Raw genomic sequence first — 14,997 nt, forward strand, 5'->3', positions numbered from 1 at the left:
TGGTTGGTAAATAATGTTTTCTGTTGGCTTGTATTTTCTGATATGTTTTATGGCCAGTCATTTTGGGTACATTGGGTGCTATAGCTCTGTGAACAGTCTCTTTATAGGTGCGAGGAGTTTATTCACAGTTTCTTTGAATGAATGAACATATTATAATGTTCTCTTACAGTTGAATTAGCAATGATTATGGACCGTTTGTATGGAGGAGTTTGCTATGCTGGCATTGATACAGACCCAGAACTAAAGTACCCAAAAGGTGCTGGTAGAGTGGCTTTCTCCAATCAGCAGAGCTATATTGCTGCTATTAGTGCACGCTTTGTCCAGCTCCAACACAATGACATTGATAAACGGGTAAGTAATAGTAAACAATGAATTCATGTTGCTGACAAATTACAAAGGTGTTGAACATAACTGAACATGTGAAACTGCCATGCAAAGCCAATCCATTAGCTCCTTAACTACTAACCTAGCATTTGACTGGTAACAGCCCTCTAGTCCTTCAAAATGTGACCTTCCCCCGTCCCCTTACCTTAGAGACTTTAACTGAAGATTCTAGCAGTTCAACCTGAAATTCTGTGTGCAAAGTACAGGCGTGCCCCTGTATCCACAGGGATCTGTTCCAGAACCCCCTGTGGTTAAGTGAAACTGCAGATACGGGCAAACGCCTTCCCCCCACCCTCTGGAGAGGAGGGGTGCTCTGCTCCCCTTGCCTTCAGAGAATTCTCTGAGATCAGCAGAGGCCGTGGACATCTGTCCATGGTCTCTGCCAGGCTTAGACTGAGCCTTTCTGTTAAAAAAAAAGTAACTTAGTTATGTTTTTAATACCTTTTAATTAGAAGGTATTAAAAATGTCACTAAAAATGTCACTTTTTTTTTAACAGAAAGGCTTAGTCTGAGCCTGGCAGAGACTGCAGATGAATGTGCTCTGAATTCTGCTGGATTCTGAGAGCTCCTCTCGCCTTGCGGGGGAGCCCATGGACCCGATCTGCTTATAAGTGACTCTGTGGATACAGGATCCACAGATACGGGGCCCCCTTGTATATGCGCTGTGACTAAGTATAGGCCTTCCCCATTTTTTTGTGCATAGTCTGTTTTTGGGAAATCAATGTCTTTCCAGGTGAAGCGGAAGTTAGATTTTAAAGTTTAGCTTTAAAAAGCATTCTAATTACAGCATAATCTTAACAATTTGCAGAAATCATTGTTTTGTTTCAAGATGAAGACTTAGTAGTATTTTCTTGTCAACTTTCTCTTCATTTGAAAGTTTTCCTCTTATGGAATACATTTCCAAATATTTTTATAGAGCAGTAGCTGAAATATAAACTAGACATTAATCAAGGTGGTATGGTTAAATGAAGGAGGGAAGAGGTTTAAAATCCAGTGAGCAGGGAGATATTTTCAAATAAATTGTATATCTCAGTAAATTGTGTACCACAGTTCATTTTTCAGATTTCTCCCTCTGGTTAGGGGGCAGGGCACATGTCAGATCAAAACTGAATTGAGAGCTTCTTAAGGGTATAGGTCCAGAAGCTGTCCAACAAGAGATGTATTACCAAGTGTGCTCTGAGAAATGTGTAATGTGCACACATGGGGAACTGAATGCTTGTCATGTACCATTATACCACATTTCTTGCACAACACCTCTCTGGGTTTTGTCATCTCTATTAAATGAGGGACAAAGATACAGGTGCATCACAGTTTATTTGGGGGGAGGGGAATGTACAATAAGATAAAGAGGAAAAGAAAATGTGCCCTACAGACAGAGCTAAGCCCCAACCAATAGTAGTTACTAGGCAGTTCAAGGAAATGGGGGGGGGGCATGTAGGCATGCAAAATGGAGAAGAGGGAAGAATACATGAGGAGGGAGATGTTGGTGTCTAGGGAAATGAGGGTGATGACCTTGAGGGGATGGGAAGCAGGGGTTGTGCAGCAGGGGGAAGAGGGGAGAGAAACATCCAAGCATTCCAGCTGTGGCATAAGACCATGACTTAGGATGAAGTTCACTGTAGCTTGAGACAGTGGCTGCAGGCAATAAGTGAGCCCTTCAATGGGCCATAAAGCATTTCACTCACTTGTGGTGGGAAAGCCCGTATCTCCCACCATTTTCTCATAACTGGCAGTCCAGTGGTCAAAGGATGCCTGTTCACATTACTGGACATCTGAGGCTTTGATTAGCTGTCAGGATGGTTCAGGTAATCTTCTCAAAAAGGTGGCTTCTCTTGGCCTCTGCTTATCTGATGAAAAGGAAGTCTTGACAATCTTAGACTTGCATTCGCATGTATGCAGCACACTTGCACAAAAAAGCAGGGAAAGGATAGAGACATTAAATATGATAGTGGACCGAAGATACCATAGCACAGCGGTTCTCAAATTCCCAAGGAGCTCAAGAACTGCTGTGTGCGGGGGAGTAGGGAAGGCAGCAATGTCAGGGGGAAGGCATGTACTTACCAGTACCTGCAGCAGACCCCTGAGGGTGCGGGAAGCCCTGCGCGACCCTCCACAGGGCTCCCTGAGCTTTAGAAATTGAAAGTGGAGCGATCACGCCCCACTTCTGGTTTGTGATCACAAACCACAGGTGGGGCGCGATTGCTCCACTTTTGTTTTCTGAAGGTTGAGGAGCCCTGCAGAGGGTCGCGCAGGGCTCCCCGCACCCTGGGAGGCTGCTGCAGGGACTAGTAAGTACATGCCAGCCCCTGCACCCGCCTTAGCAACGCATCCACTTAACTTGAGGAGGCCTTTGTGACTGCCCCACCCATTGCAGGATACTGCAAACATGGCTGCATGGACACTAGAAAGTTGATAGGATTGGGCCCTTAGCTCCTTTAATTCTAATCAGAGGTATTTAAACACGTGCTTCACTCTTCTTTTGAAATCAGTGGGACATAGAAATGTTTAACTGGACTGGCTTGTGTCCTTACAGTTTTGTAAAGTATGATAGATAAGACCGTATAAAATGCAGGCATTATTTCATGAATGACTGGAAAAGTCAGTATTAATTTGAGTCATGTGGCTGTCTCAAAAGCTGAGCTCAGAACATAATTACCTTTATCCTATCCCTGTAGACTTATTTTAGTGATAGCATCTAATATTTTAAGAGGGAAAAATAGGACAGTGAGATGAGGGCTTTTTTTTAACAGCATTTCAATGGTGCTGACAACTTAGCATATTAATGTGAAGAGTGTTTAATTGCCTGGTGCTTTATAAAGTCTTGGAGCTCCAAATTTAGGTCACTGGCATTATCTGGTACAATTAAGTTGATTCTTATGTAAAGAAGGTCCTAAACATCAACTGTGGTAATAGGAGTCACCTTAATAAGTTGTAGGATCAAAAGCAGGTCTTGAAATGATTTAGCTTCCATGCTCTTGGTGGAAAAGAAAAGGCTCACATAACACCAAACGATGTTTCTGGACTGCTGTAAGGAACATGGTAGCCTCACGATGACTATGTGTTGACTGATATCCTAATATCTTCTACTTTCTCCCTGCCCCCTTTCTCCCCAGGCTTTCCTCCTATTTGATATAACTTTCTCTAAACACAATAGGAGACCACTGGCTGGGAAATGCTAGATTGGTTCTTAGATACCTAGAATTAGTAGCAACCTAGAATTGGAAACAAGCAACGTGGTATGGAGAGAACCTGACACATTGCTGCATTGTTTCTAATAAAGGGCTGTTAATAAATCCATGACGCACATTGTTGCTCTTGTTCCCTGATTTGACTGACAAGAGCATATTAATTATTTGCTTATAGTTGTATCCATCTGTTCTTTACCATCTCCCTTTGCTATTAAAACCTACTCAATTCTTCTAAAGCAGGAATGGTCAGTCTTTCAGCATTATAACTTCTGTAGCTTTAACCGTTCATGCTAAGGCTTACAATGTACGGTAATATAACTGCATTTGAGGGAATTTGGGCAGATAGATTTCTAAACCCCTGCAGCATTCTGATGTGATAAGTTGTACCAAACGATTTTGAAGCTTCTCTACAGCTTTTAAAGGATACATGGGCTCTAGTGTCAACAGTTTAGCCATCCCCATCTTTAAAACTGTTGAAAACTAAGGAATTTCTGTATTTTGATATGCTGTTTGGGTTTTTCTTGTGTCCAGGTGTACAATTCTAATTCAGATACAGGTGTGTGCAGCTTAACAACCTTTTGCTTAACGATGGACTGCATATATGAGAGTGGTCAAAGCACAATAAAGATGCCCTTAATGAGGCAATTGCATCTCCCATAGCCTGCAGCAGAGTGTCTGTTTACACAACAGAGTGGCTCTTAATGCAAAGAAGAGGCAATCTATCTCCAGTAGCCTGTGCAGCCAACTAGTGCCTGGCAGTGGGTGTCAATAGATTGGACTGAATGTTCATTTAATGACCTAATTGGATAACAACAGGTATCAGAGAACATATCCCGTTGTTAAGTGGCGCACACCTGTAATGTTCTTTGTGCTCTGAATTAATGGTGCCTGTCTCCTTTCATAGGTGGAAGTTAAGCCATATGTGCTTGATGATCAGATGTGTGATGAATGCCAGGGCACTCGCTGTGGTGGAAAATTTGCTCCGTTCTTCTGTGCCAATGTTACCTGCTTGCAGTATTATTGTGAATACTGTTGGGCGAGCATTCACTCTCGTGCTGGACGAGAGTTCCACAAACCACTTGTGAAGGAGGGCGGCGATCGACCACGCCATGTTCCGTTTCGTTGGAGCTGAAGTTTGGGTCTAAATCCATCAGCAAGTACTGGAGCTGATGAAATTGAAGGAAGAAGAGAGTGCTGCCTCAGGGCTTCAGTGTTCTGGAAATCTGTGCATTCATCCTTGACTTTAATGAAGAGATGGGTCTTTTTAATTACGATTATTACTATTATTTACAGTCACATTACTGAACTCTGTGTCCAGTAGAATACAAGCCTAGCAGAGTAGAACTGTACTGATTTTGCACTTTGATTCACACAAACATCTGCTTGGTACCTTAATTTCTTACACAAGACTTGTCACGTGTGACGATAAGTAGATTGCCATTCTCATTGGCCTCCACTAGGGTGATGTGTATGTGATGAAGATTTTTTAAATTATAATTAATTTTTTTATTTTAAAACTGGAGCATGCACTTATTTTCAGAAACGTAGACTTGCCCCTAGCAGATGATTTACCAAAGGTAACACTCACAAGTAGGTGCAGATGTAGCAAAAACTTTAAATGGATATTCAGCAATCATTAGTTTGTGTCACTTAAAGTAGGGATAACCCTAAAAAAAAGTCTTTAATTGCTCTCCATTTTGTTGGTAAGGATGATACCTCATAAGCTGGATCACACTTTCTCCACACCCTTCTCCTCCCTTTTGTTTTGCTGAGGGTTTCCTATTTGGTTAGGCCTTTTAGTGTTACATAAATGTATGCTGCAATAGCTTTTGCTGCTATTAAGGTGGTATTACTAATACCACAATACTCTATTCAAGCTAGGGTATCGAATAAAAAGATGATTATGTGATTTAAAATGGTGATGGCTGCTGAAAGGAGATCAACATAGTGTTCAGAAAGCTTCCAAGGAAGGTCAATAGTTTTGACTGCATGTTTACTTAATCAGGTTGCTGCATGCAATAAAATTTTTATATATGTCTGATATAAAAATCTGCCCACAATGCACCAATTAAGAAACTATATAGGCTACAAAGTACTCTGTAAAAAAAAAAAATCATTAAAACACACACACACACAGATTACTGACTGGAGGAAGGCATGCCTCAGTAAATGTAAATGCTTCTGAAATTAGGATGAGCCCATCGCAGTATGACCTATTACTACAACAAATATTTTTTTAAAAACTAGATGTAGAATATCCTTAAAACAAATTTGTGAATGATAGATGAAGTACTTTGCGGTGCTCTGTTATATATTGTGCAATTTATTTTATATAGTAAAGTGATTATGTCTAGTACTGTGATCAAACGTTAACTGTTTAAGCCTCTGTCTAACATTCACACACTTCGGACAGTTTAACAACAAATGAATGAACACACACAAACCATTGAGCTCTTAGTTCCAATCTCTGTCATAAACGCTTGCACCATTGATGTAGCTGCAGCCCTTGTCCAGAAAACCAAAGAGCTCATAACAGTATATGTACACTACCAATTTAGATAGTAGGCTGATAAACTAGGCACATTTTATGGACGGTGTAGGAACAGTGGTGCTAAAGAAATGTCTGCAGACAGAAGTTAACTTGCAAGATGTCGCCACTCTGGGTGTGACATTAATTTCTTGAACCCTGGATGTATCCTGTGAAGCTTGAACACATTTTGAAATCTACTATAATGGTGGACATTTTTTTAGCATGTACTATGGGGCTGCAAGGCTAACATGTAAACACACATTAGTGTGCTATCTATGAGAATGTGAGAATGTGTACACTATTTTTTTCTGGGGTTTTTGTTTGTTTTGTATTTTCCCCCTGTGTTTGCAGTTCTGGGGACAATCTGACTGGATATGACACCGCATAGTAGATTTAAATGTTCTGGATTTTGTGTTGTGATGGCCTTGTTAATGTCTAACTTTGTAAGTTTTCTTTTAATGTTCAGTTGCATTTATTAGCTCTGAAAGAAACTTTCTGTGTTTAAAAAAATAGTTTTTTACTGGTTTAAAGAAATCATTCTTCTGATCCCTTTCACGGTTTTTTCTGGGAATTTTTGTGATATTGCTTTATCCAGCCCAGGTGTCTCTTTTTTTTCCTGTTTTGGGTTTTTTCATCTATACCAGATTTGTTATGCACTACTTTTTGTATCTAAACAGTTTTCAATAGTTGGCAGATTATTCTTTTTTAAAGAAAAAGGCATGCTTTCTGACTGACATGATCTTTTGCAATACCTCAATTTTGAAATATAGGAAAGAAAATATTTTCTAAGTAAGTTTATTCAGAAAAAATATATATTAATTTAATTCTGCGAGAAAATGATTTAACAGATGGGTAACTTTATTTTTTTCATGCTTATTTGCGTTTTCAAAAATGAAGAAGTTAGAGCTTTATAACTGTATTATTGAAGATCATAGCTAACCTACAGAAGTCTACCTAATTATGTGAAATGATACTTTTTGAAGAAACTTCCCTCTTTCATGTACAAACATCGCCTACAAAAGAGGGAAAGAGAAAAAGATGCTGGAAGTTATATAAGTAATAAGATTAAAATGAATACAGCAAGGAAAGGTATAAAACAAAAACTCCATTTGGTGCTGGAAGTTGTGAATAGAAGGTGAAAATTTTTTTTCCCTTAATTTGTATATTTATAATCAAGCAATTATGCACGACTGACCAGAATTGTGAGAGTTCTTCTGTTTGTATTTTTTTAAAGATAATTTTTTAGTTTATTAAATTATAACATGGTCCCATTTTGTTTTGTAAATGAATGTGCCCCCTAAGTTGTTAATATGTTATATTATTATCAGAGGGTCCTTCAAGAAAAGAAGTTATTTTTTAAACTAAGGTATTCTGAACTGCAACTTGACTAAGAAGCCCCTGGGTACAACAGGTCCTCTTGTGGCCTTCTCTTGATGCGAGACTTGAACTAGTCTATTTTTTTTGAAGGCAACTTAACCTCGACTATTTGTTGTTATGTGCAATACTGTTTGTACTGTTTGTATAAAAAAAGAAAAAAGAAAAGAAAAAAGGCATAAATCTTTATTGCAGATTTATTTTCATTGCAAACTTTAGACATTGTGATTCACTAAGATCATTTTTCTACTGTCAAATATGTACCTTTTCTTCATGCTGGTATTTTTTCAATAGTAATGTAGCCTTTGTACTGAGACAAATTTTCATTGTTATTTTTAGAAAGATTTTTTGCTAAGAGAAATTTAAACATTGACATATTTTTCATTTTTATTTCAGATTTTCTTTAAGGAGTGCTTTCTCAACCATTAATATAGTTGTTTCTGGGAGAGACTTTCATATCTGGTCAATGTCATTAATATTATTTTGTATTTTTACTTGGAATAAATTAATTTTATGATGCTAATTCTTTAAAAGTTTATTTTTTTCATTTTCAGTTATTTTTGAAGCTAAAAACCTTTGTAATATTGTTACTAAAGTGTCTAGTTTTTTGAAATGCAAAGCTTTATGTATTAACTCGCTGATGTGGTTTACAATGATGTGAAAATGGCTGGATATGTAAACTGATTGAAAAACTGTAATGAATAATTGGGCAATAAAATTACAGAATGAAGCAGGAAAATGATGTGATATTTTTGAAAAAGCCTTTTTCCTTGATCAAAATGATTTAGGAAGATATAGGGATGTCACAGTACCAGTTTGCTATCTATTTATACAGCGCCAATGCTGTGGTCATGAACTCCAATCTATAAAAAGAACAGGTTTTACAACCTTGCTGTCTAGCATAATACTCACTTGCTCCCTTTTCCCCTTTATTATAGGCATAAGCACCTTGGCTGCATAGTGGGGTCCACATGGCAGAAAAATAAATGGAGACTACACAGCATTAACACTTGATCAATCCCCCCCCCACTCTTGACAGTCTCTTTTGGACTGGTATCTTTAAAATCTCTCCCAAGATGCTTCAGTGTGATCTGCCATTATTTTATTTATTAAGCTCGCCTCATGCTGCATTTCCATGCACTTCTCTAAGTGGTAGCCCAGAACAAATGGAGGAAGTTGTATAGTATCTACATAATGTTACAGTGCAATTACCATACGGTGTAATTTAATGCATAGTTAGTGCTAAATAATGCATGAGTAGCAACCCTTATTGTGATACTTGAGCACTTTCCCCCCAAGCTGTTTGTATATTTCTCCCTGTCTTTGTGTTGGCCCTTTTTCATCACAGGTGCAGCATCTGCTGCTGCTATCATAACTGCTTCACTTTATGTAGTTCATCTGCACCTTTCCCTGACTAATCCCCTTTCCTTTTGCTGCTATTCTGGCAGAACTCATGTGCCGAAGCTAGAGATTATCCACCATTTAAGATCCTGCAAACCAAACTGGTGTGTTATAAACTGAACCTACAATGGCCTTCCCTAGATGCATTAGCTCATTGCTTTAGATCAAAACCATTTTGATTATCAAGCTGATTTTTACAGAAGGGAGGCAATTTACAGATCTTGTGAAAATGTCTAGAGCTGGCGCATTGTGTCCCCTTTTGTAAGTAATGTAAAGGCAAAAACAAATAGTAAAATTTAGTCTGCAATCCTAAGCATGCTTTCCTGAGAGTAAGCCCCACTGAAGACACTGGGACTTACTTCTGAGTGAAGAAGTGTAGGATATGCTCTTAGACTCTAATTAGGTCCTACTGGTTGGGATGTCCACAAATTGTGGAAGTATAATAGAACTGAAAGGGAAATCTCTTGAATTTCTGCAAAGTGGTACAAAGTACGTGTTTAGATTTCTGCCTACACACTTGCCTTTTAGAAAGGCAAGAGCTAAAAGAAAACTGTATGACCAATATGCAGTTGGCAAATTAACTTTGCTGATTTCACTATCTTTGTTAGAGTAGAACAAAAAAAATTATATAGTTCTTGATTGGGGTAATCCCTGATGTTAATATTTCAGTATTGTGACATCTCTACTTGCAAGGTATGAGTGAAAGATTAGTCACAGATTTGTAAAAAAGAAAAAAAAAGTCTTTTGTTAAACCAGGCTTGTGTGTAGTTGCTTTTTACACCAGTTTGTATGATGTTGGCTTAACCTTTCTTTTAACCAGAAAATGTTTCTTCTCAATCTCTGCTGCTGTTGTGTTTCTGTCTTAACCACAAAGTATTTTATAATCATGCTGGCGATTTGTTCTATAACCCCAATGGGTAGCAGATCAGGAGCTGTGTAATGTCATTCTGCACATTTTAAATTAACATAATAACGTTTAGCAACAAATAGATAATCCAGGGTGCTAATATGAGATAATCATTTCTGCTATCTTTTTTTTCTGGATGTAGTTCTGTTGGGGTATAAAGTATTAGGTATTTGTAATTTTGCTGTCAAAATAATGGACATAACTTTTAGAGTGTTCACAGCTAAGATCACTGTAATTGTTTTTTCAACTAATTTTAAATGTACCATAGCTTTTACTACATGTTCTCTTAGACTGGTTTTGCTAGTAAACCTGAAAGGCTTTTAACTTTTCTTTTTCTTTTTTTGCTTGGACTAATGCTTTGTATGGAACTGCAGTACTGTGACTAAACATGGAGCTCAATGCTGCTATTGCTTACAACTGCTTCAACTTTGTAGTTTGGACTTACTTTTTTTCTGTAATAACTTATTAAATCTAGTTGTATGAAGTACTGACACTTGTCATCCTTTTTGCATGTGTGAAAGAAAACAATGGGGAAAGTACTGTTGGGATATAGGCCAGTATGTGTGTTGCTTGTTTTTTTAAATCACTGAATGTTCCCCCACAATACACTTTAACACTCTGTTCATATTCTGTGCTTGACTCTAATTTGCCCTGAAGTATGGTCCCCTATGATCAGTTGTCTTTACCATATTCAAAATGTACATGTCCAGCAGCAGTACGTGTCATATTACAAGAAAATAGGACCATCCCAGAGTACAGTGGGGTGTTCTGTGTATTGGGGTGACTGCCTAGGTATGCAGAAGTACATCCATTTGTAGAGTGGAAAAAAGGGGGGACCTCAACACAATCAACTAAGATTTTTTGTCAAGGGCAGGGAGTCCATGTCATCCAGCATCAATGCCCCACACCAGCCAGGGACCCTTCACTTCTCCCCCTACTTCTAATCCCATGGGTTATGTGAAAAATGAGGGAGGAAAAGGTGGAGGTGGTCCTCACTGCGCCTTATTTGCCCAAGTGTCTATGGTTTCTGGATCTGATTGAGATAGCACAACCACCATAACATCTTCTCCAACTGAGAGATCTCCTCACACCAGGGCCAGTTGTGTACCCTCATCTTGATACTCCACAGCTGTGTGTGAACGTTGAGTGAAAGACCCTATTTACGTTTGGCTATTCCAGGGCTGTCAAGTCATCCTTGCTCTCAGCCATTAGACCTTCGACTATGTCTATTACTCATCTATCAGGAATTCCTGTAGTTGGACCTCAAGGAATGCTTGAGCACTAGCACACTCTTAACACAGTGACATCTTGGGACAGTTGGTGGATGAGTTCTGTCCTTAAACCCTCATGTACAGTATATGGGTCTTCATGCAAGCAGCCTTCCTGAACCCTCCTCTGGTTCACAACCCCCCCCCCCCAGATTTCCAACTGGTCTTGGAAGACCCTTACATGACCTGCCTTCAAGCTCATGGCATCAGCTAAGGAGTAAGCATCAGTATAAGTTGGTGTTCTTGATAGGTATTACGAAGAGGTGGTTAGAGATTAATAGTTTGTAAATTAAGAGTTATGTTTAGAGGTGATTCTGGTGAATAAGATAGGATTACAGCTTACAATGGGCTTGCTTGTGAGTAAAATTAATAACACCATTTTCAAACACCTCTGGTTATGTATCTTCCACGAAGATGGAATAACAGCAAGGACTCATTTGTCCTTTATCCCCAAAGAATTTAGAAAATTTTGAAAAGATGGTTGCCCACTTAAAGAAACAATTTGCCCAAAGATGGTTGCCCATTTAAAGAAACAATTGGTTGCAGACAAAGACTTCATCAGCCACCATTTCTCAGTGTCTCAGGGAGGACATCCTGCCAGCTTATAAAGCCCAATGGAAAGTAGCCCCACCAGGAATTGGCACACACTCACTAAGGGGCAGTGGCCTCTATGACCCAAAGGTGCTGTCCCATCCAGTCTCTTTGCAGAGTGGCAGCCTGGAGGTCAGTGCACACTTTTATGATGCACTACAGGTTTACTCCTCAGTCAATGGCAGCTTCAGCAAGTGGGTGGTGGTGCAGGGATCTACTGTGTAATTGCCACTCTCAGGGACGCACTGCTTGGCTATATCCTATATTCAAAGACTGAGCCACCCTGGAGAAGGGGAAAAATTTAGTCTTAGCTATGAATTCCTCTTCTCAGTATTTCCTGGGTGGTGCTGTCTACCCACCCTGGTAGAATCAAAGTGGGCATGGCCTGGGTTTTCGAAGGGTCTGCTACCTTGGTCATCGACTTGAGCAGTATGAGTCCTGGGAATTTCCTCAGTGATTTCCCTTATACATAGGTTTTGCAGGATCTGCTGCTTGTTCTTGTTACTGAAAGCTGGGCTCCAGATGCTCAGTTCAGTTTGGAAATTAAGGGAAAGCCCCTCACCTTGGTAGCCTTCAGATCTTGTCACCCTGTGTGCTACTGAAAGGAAAAGCTTCTCATGAACAAAGTCTCAACCATCCTGTAGGCTGGAGCCACTGAGAAGTGGCATTTGCAGGTAAGATGCATCTCACCTTACTTTGGAGTGTTCCCCAATCCTCATGAACTAATTCTGGGGGGAGCTCAGGGGGCTACAAAGGGAAGTGATATTGGCAAAAATCACCCCCCCCCCCATGCACGAATGAAGGTTTTTCTGTTTTGTGGAATGACACTTCTTGAGGATATAACACATAGCATGGTGCTGTGTATAGAAAAAATCAGCCTACCTGGCCTGTTTTTATTTTACATAGAGATGGTTCAGTAACATGCTCTCTCATGAACAGTATTATCTCTGAAATGCAATAAAATACTGTAGTAGCCTAGATTCACCTATGCTATAGTTTTGTGAATGCCTGTCCATCAGTCAAGGAGGTCAGCTGGTGCTGTCAGCATCAGTTTGCCTGTTAGCGAAGGGGTGTGTGCTAGATTCAGTGTCAACATAATTGCTCAGGGCTGTGTCTAGTTTTCAGTGCAGTGAGTGGGTGACAGGTATATGCATATGGTTGTCAAAGATGAACACACACATTCCCAAACCAGAAGGGATACGTGTTTTCTATATATACAACATTGTCTTTCACAGGATCATGTTAATAGTATATAAAATCTGACCCCTCTACAAAAGGAGCAATTATGATACACCTCTTTTTCAAGTTAAACTAGAGCAGATTTTGTTAGTCACATGACTCTAAGATTGTTGATTGGGAGAAGAATGAACATAGTGGGAAGGTGCCTGTTTCATGTATCCAGAAAACACATCCCGTACACTTGCCAGGTTGCAGGCTGAAACCAGTTTTCGTTAGTTGGGAGAGAACAGGAATCTGGATAGGCAGTGAATATGGCATAATCTGTGCATCTGCTTCTGTACTGATGTAATGTTTGCAGGCAACGTATCTCCATCATATAATGCCTTCTGGGTCTATACTGGTAAATTTGATTATTGCAAAGACATCATATAGGCCACCCCTCAAACAGGAAACATATGTGCAGAGTGATTTTTGGGACACTCCATGTAGCCCCCTGGAACTGTGCAGACACGGGGTAATAATCAGCCATATCTCAATAGTGAAGTAATGTTTCCAGAATAAAAGATACACAGCCACCCGCAAGGCCTATAAGCACCAGTACTCACAGGCCCTTACAGATGTATACACCATTGTGATTACATGTAAAGTAGAGGGGAGCAAATGCACGTGGATTCACAACAGATTTGTACCAGTTGGCATGTGTGTCTGTAGGGAAAATAGAATATTTTCTTTAATGGCAACTTTACAGACAAAACAGTAAACACAAGGAAAGTAAATATGAAAATGTTATCCATGAGAGTCTTACCCATTGTGTTTTAATGTCACCATGACAGTTGGAAAATAAAATCAACAAAAAGAAAGCAAGCAAAAATACTGCCAAGTCGAAATTTTCAATGGATTTCCTGTGCATTTAAGCATACATGGTTTACTCAAACAGCAAGACGGTTTGTTCAACTTCATTGTGAACTGCAGACCTATGCAGGATTGAGGCTTCATTTATTGGAGTGTAATGGATAGCAAATGTTGAAAGAATACAGTGGCTTTGAAGACCAGTATGGACAGCTACTCATCAAGGAAGTCTGCAAGAGCCTTCACTGACAACTTTCCCATATAAATGTCTACCACTTAAGTTCTCACCTCTGATCGTCTGGAGACTTACCATGGCATTAATCTGCTTCTCTAAATTCTTAATATGGTTTATCATAGTATATGAGTAGTCATTTTTCAATCAATTTTATGTTTTTTTTTTAAATTAAACTTCTATGCAGATGTTAAACCTGGTGTTTATTTGGCACTTTTTTACATACTTGCTTTCTGTGTACTATTGCCACTAAACAATACTATGGGAATGTTATGGAAAATGTTTTTGTAAACCCGCATGTATCTGTAGCGAAGATGGAGTCTTTGGAATAGTTACGGACCCAAACACTTATATCAGCATGCAGAAATTAACTGTGGGTTCGTGCCTGTACCCCATGCATGAAATACAGTCAGTTCTTGTTATCTGTTGTGATTTAAGTTCCTGAGAACTCCAGCAGATAGCAAATCTGCAGAAAGTGAACAATTGATCAAGTGGGGTTGGGGGAGGGGTGGCTCTGCAGTTTTCTGACGGTATCTGCTTGAATTAAGAAGCTCCCAATGGCCATTTTAATGGGCTCCACACTAGTTGTGGGTTCCATTTTGAAGTTCTGAGTTTCCACATATAGTTACTGCTATTATAGGAAAAAATAGGGCAAAGACACCAGTTCAGTTGAGAGTTCTGAAGCAAATATTCAATGGCTGCCACTTCCCCCCCCCCCCAATGGCGACAGATTTTGTACTTCTAGGATGCCTGTCTTCAAGTTCATGAAGGAAGTCCTATCTTGGAAGGGTCATCCTTTTTTAACCTTACCCTGTAAGAAGTCCTCCTAGGAGGACAACTCCTGATGTAATGGCAATGGTGCCACCCAAGTTAATGAATGCACAATGCCTACGTCCATTAAGGTCCTCTCTTGATTTCTTGAAAATGGCATCTTGATTACCTTTCTCTTCATACCATCAGCCTTTCTTCTACTGATTTCTGTTTCTGTTCTAAACCCTCAGGTTCCAGGAAGACTCTGCTTATTTTACTCTTCAGATTGCCTCTGGCTGCACTACAGTGAATTTCAACTGCCTTAGTAAACTAAATCAACGGCT

At 39.5% G+C, this 14,997-nt stretch overlaps 1 protein-coding gene across 4 annotated transcripts in view; it reads left to right on the forward strand.

The window, feature by feature from the left end:
• Positions 1 to 8,215, forward strand: part of CPEB3 (cytoplasmic polyadenylation element binding protein 3) — a 93,959-nt gene extending 85,744 nt beyond the window's left edge. For all 4 annotated transcript variants that reach the window (XM_066620849.1, XM_066620848.1, XM_066620851.1 and 1 more), the window contains exons 9-10: positions 170 to 351; positions 4,477 to 8,215. In XM_066620849.1, coding sequence (XP_066476946.1) covers positions 170 to 351; positions 4,477 to 4,704 — 410 coding nt within the window. In that variant the 3' untranslated portion in view covers positions 4,705 to 8,215. The remainder of the gene's footprint in view (positions 1 to 169; positions 352 to 4,476) is intronic.
• The last annotated feature ends 6,782 nt before the right edge of the window (positions 8,216 to 14,997 follow it).

The sequence above is a fragment of the Tiliqua scincoides genome, chromosome 3 (genome assembly GCF_035046505.1).
Source record: "Tiliqua scincoides isolate rTilSci1 chromosome 3, rTilSci1.hap2, whole genome shotgun sequence".
In the NCBI taxonomy this organism is placed as follows: domain Eukaryota; kingdom Metazoa; phylum Chordata; class Lepidosauria; order Squamata; family Scincidae; genus Tiliqua; species Tiliqua scincoides.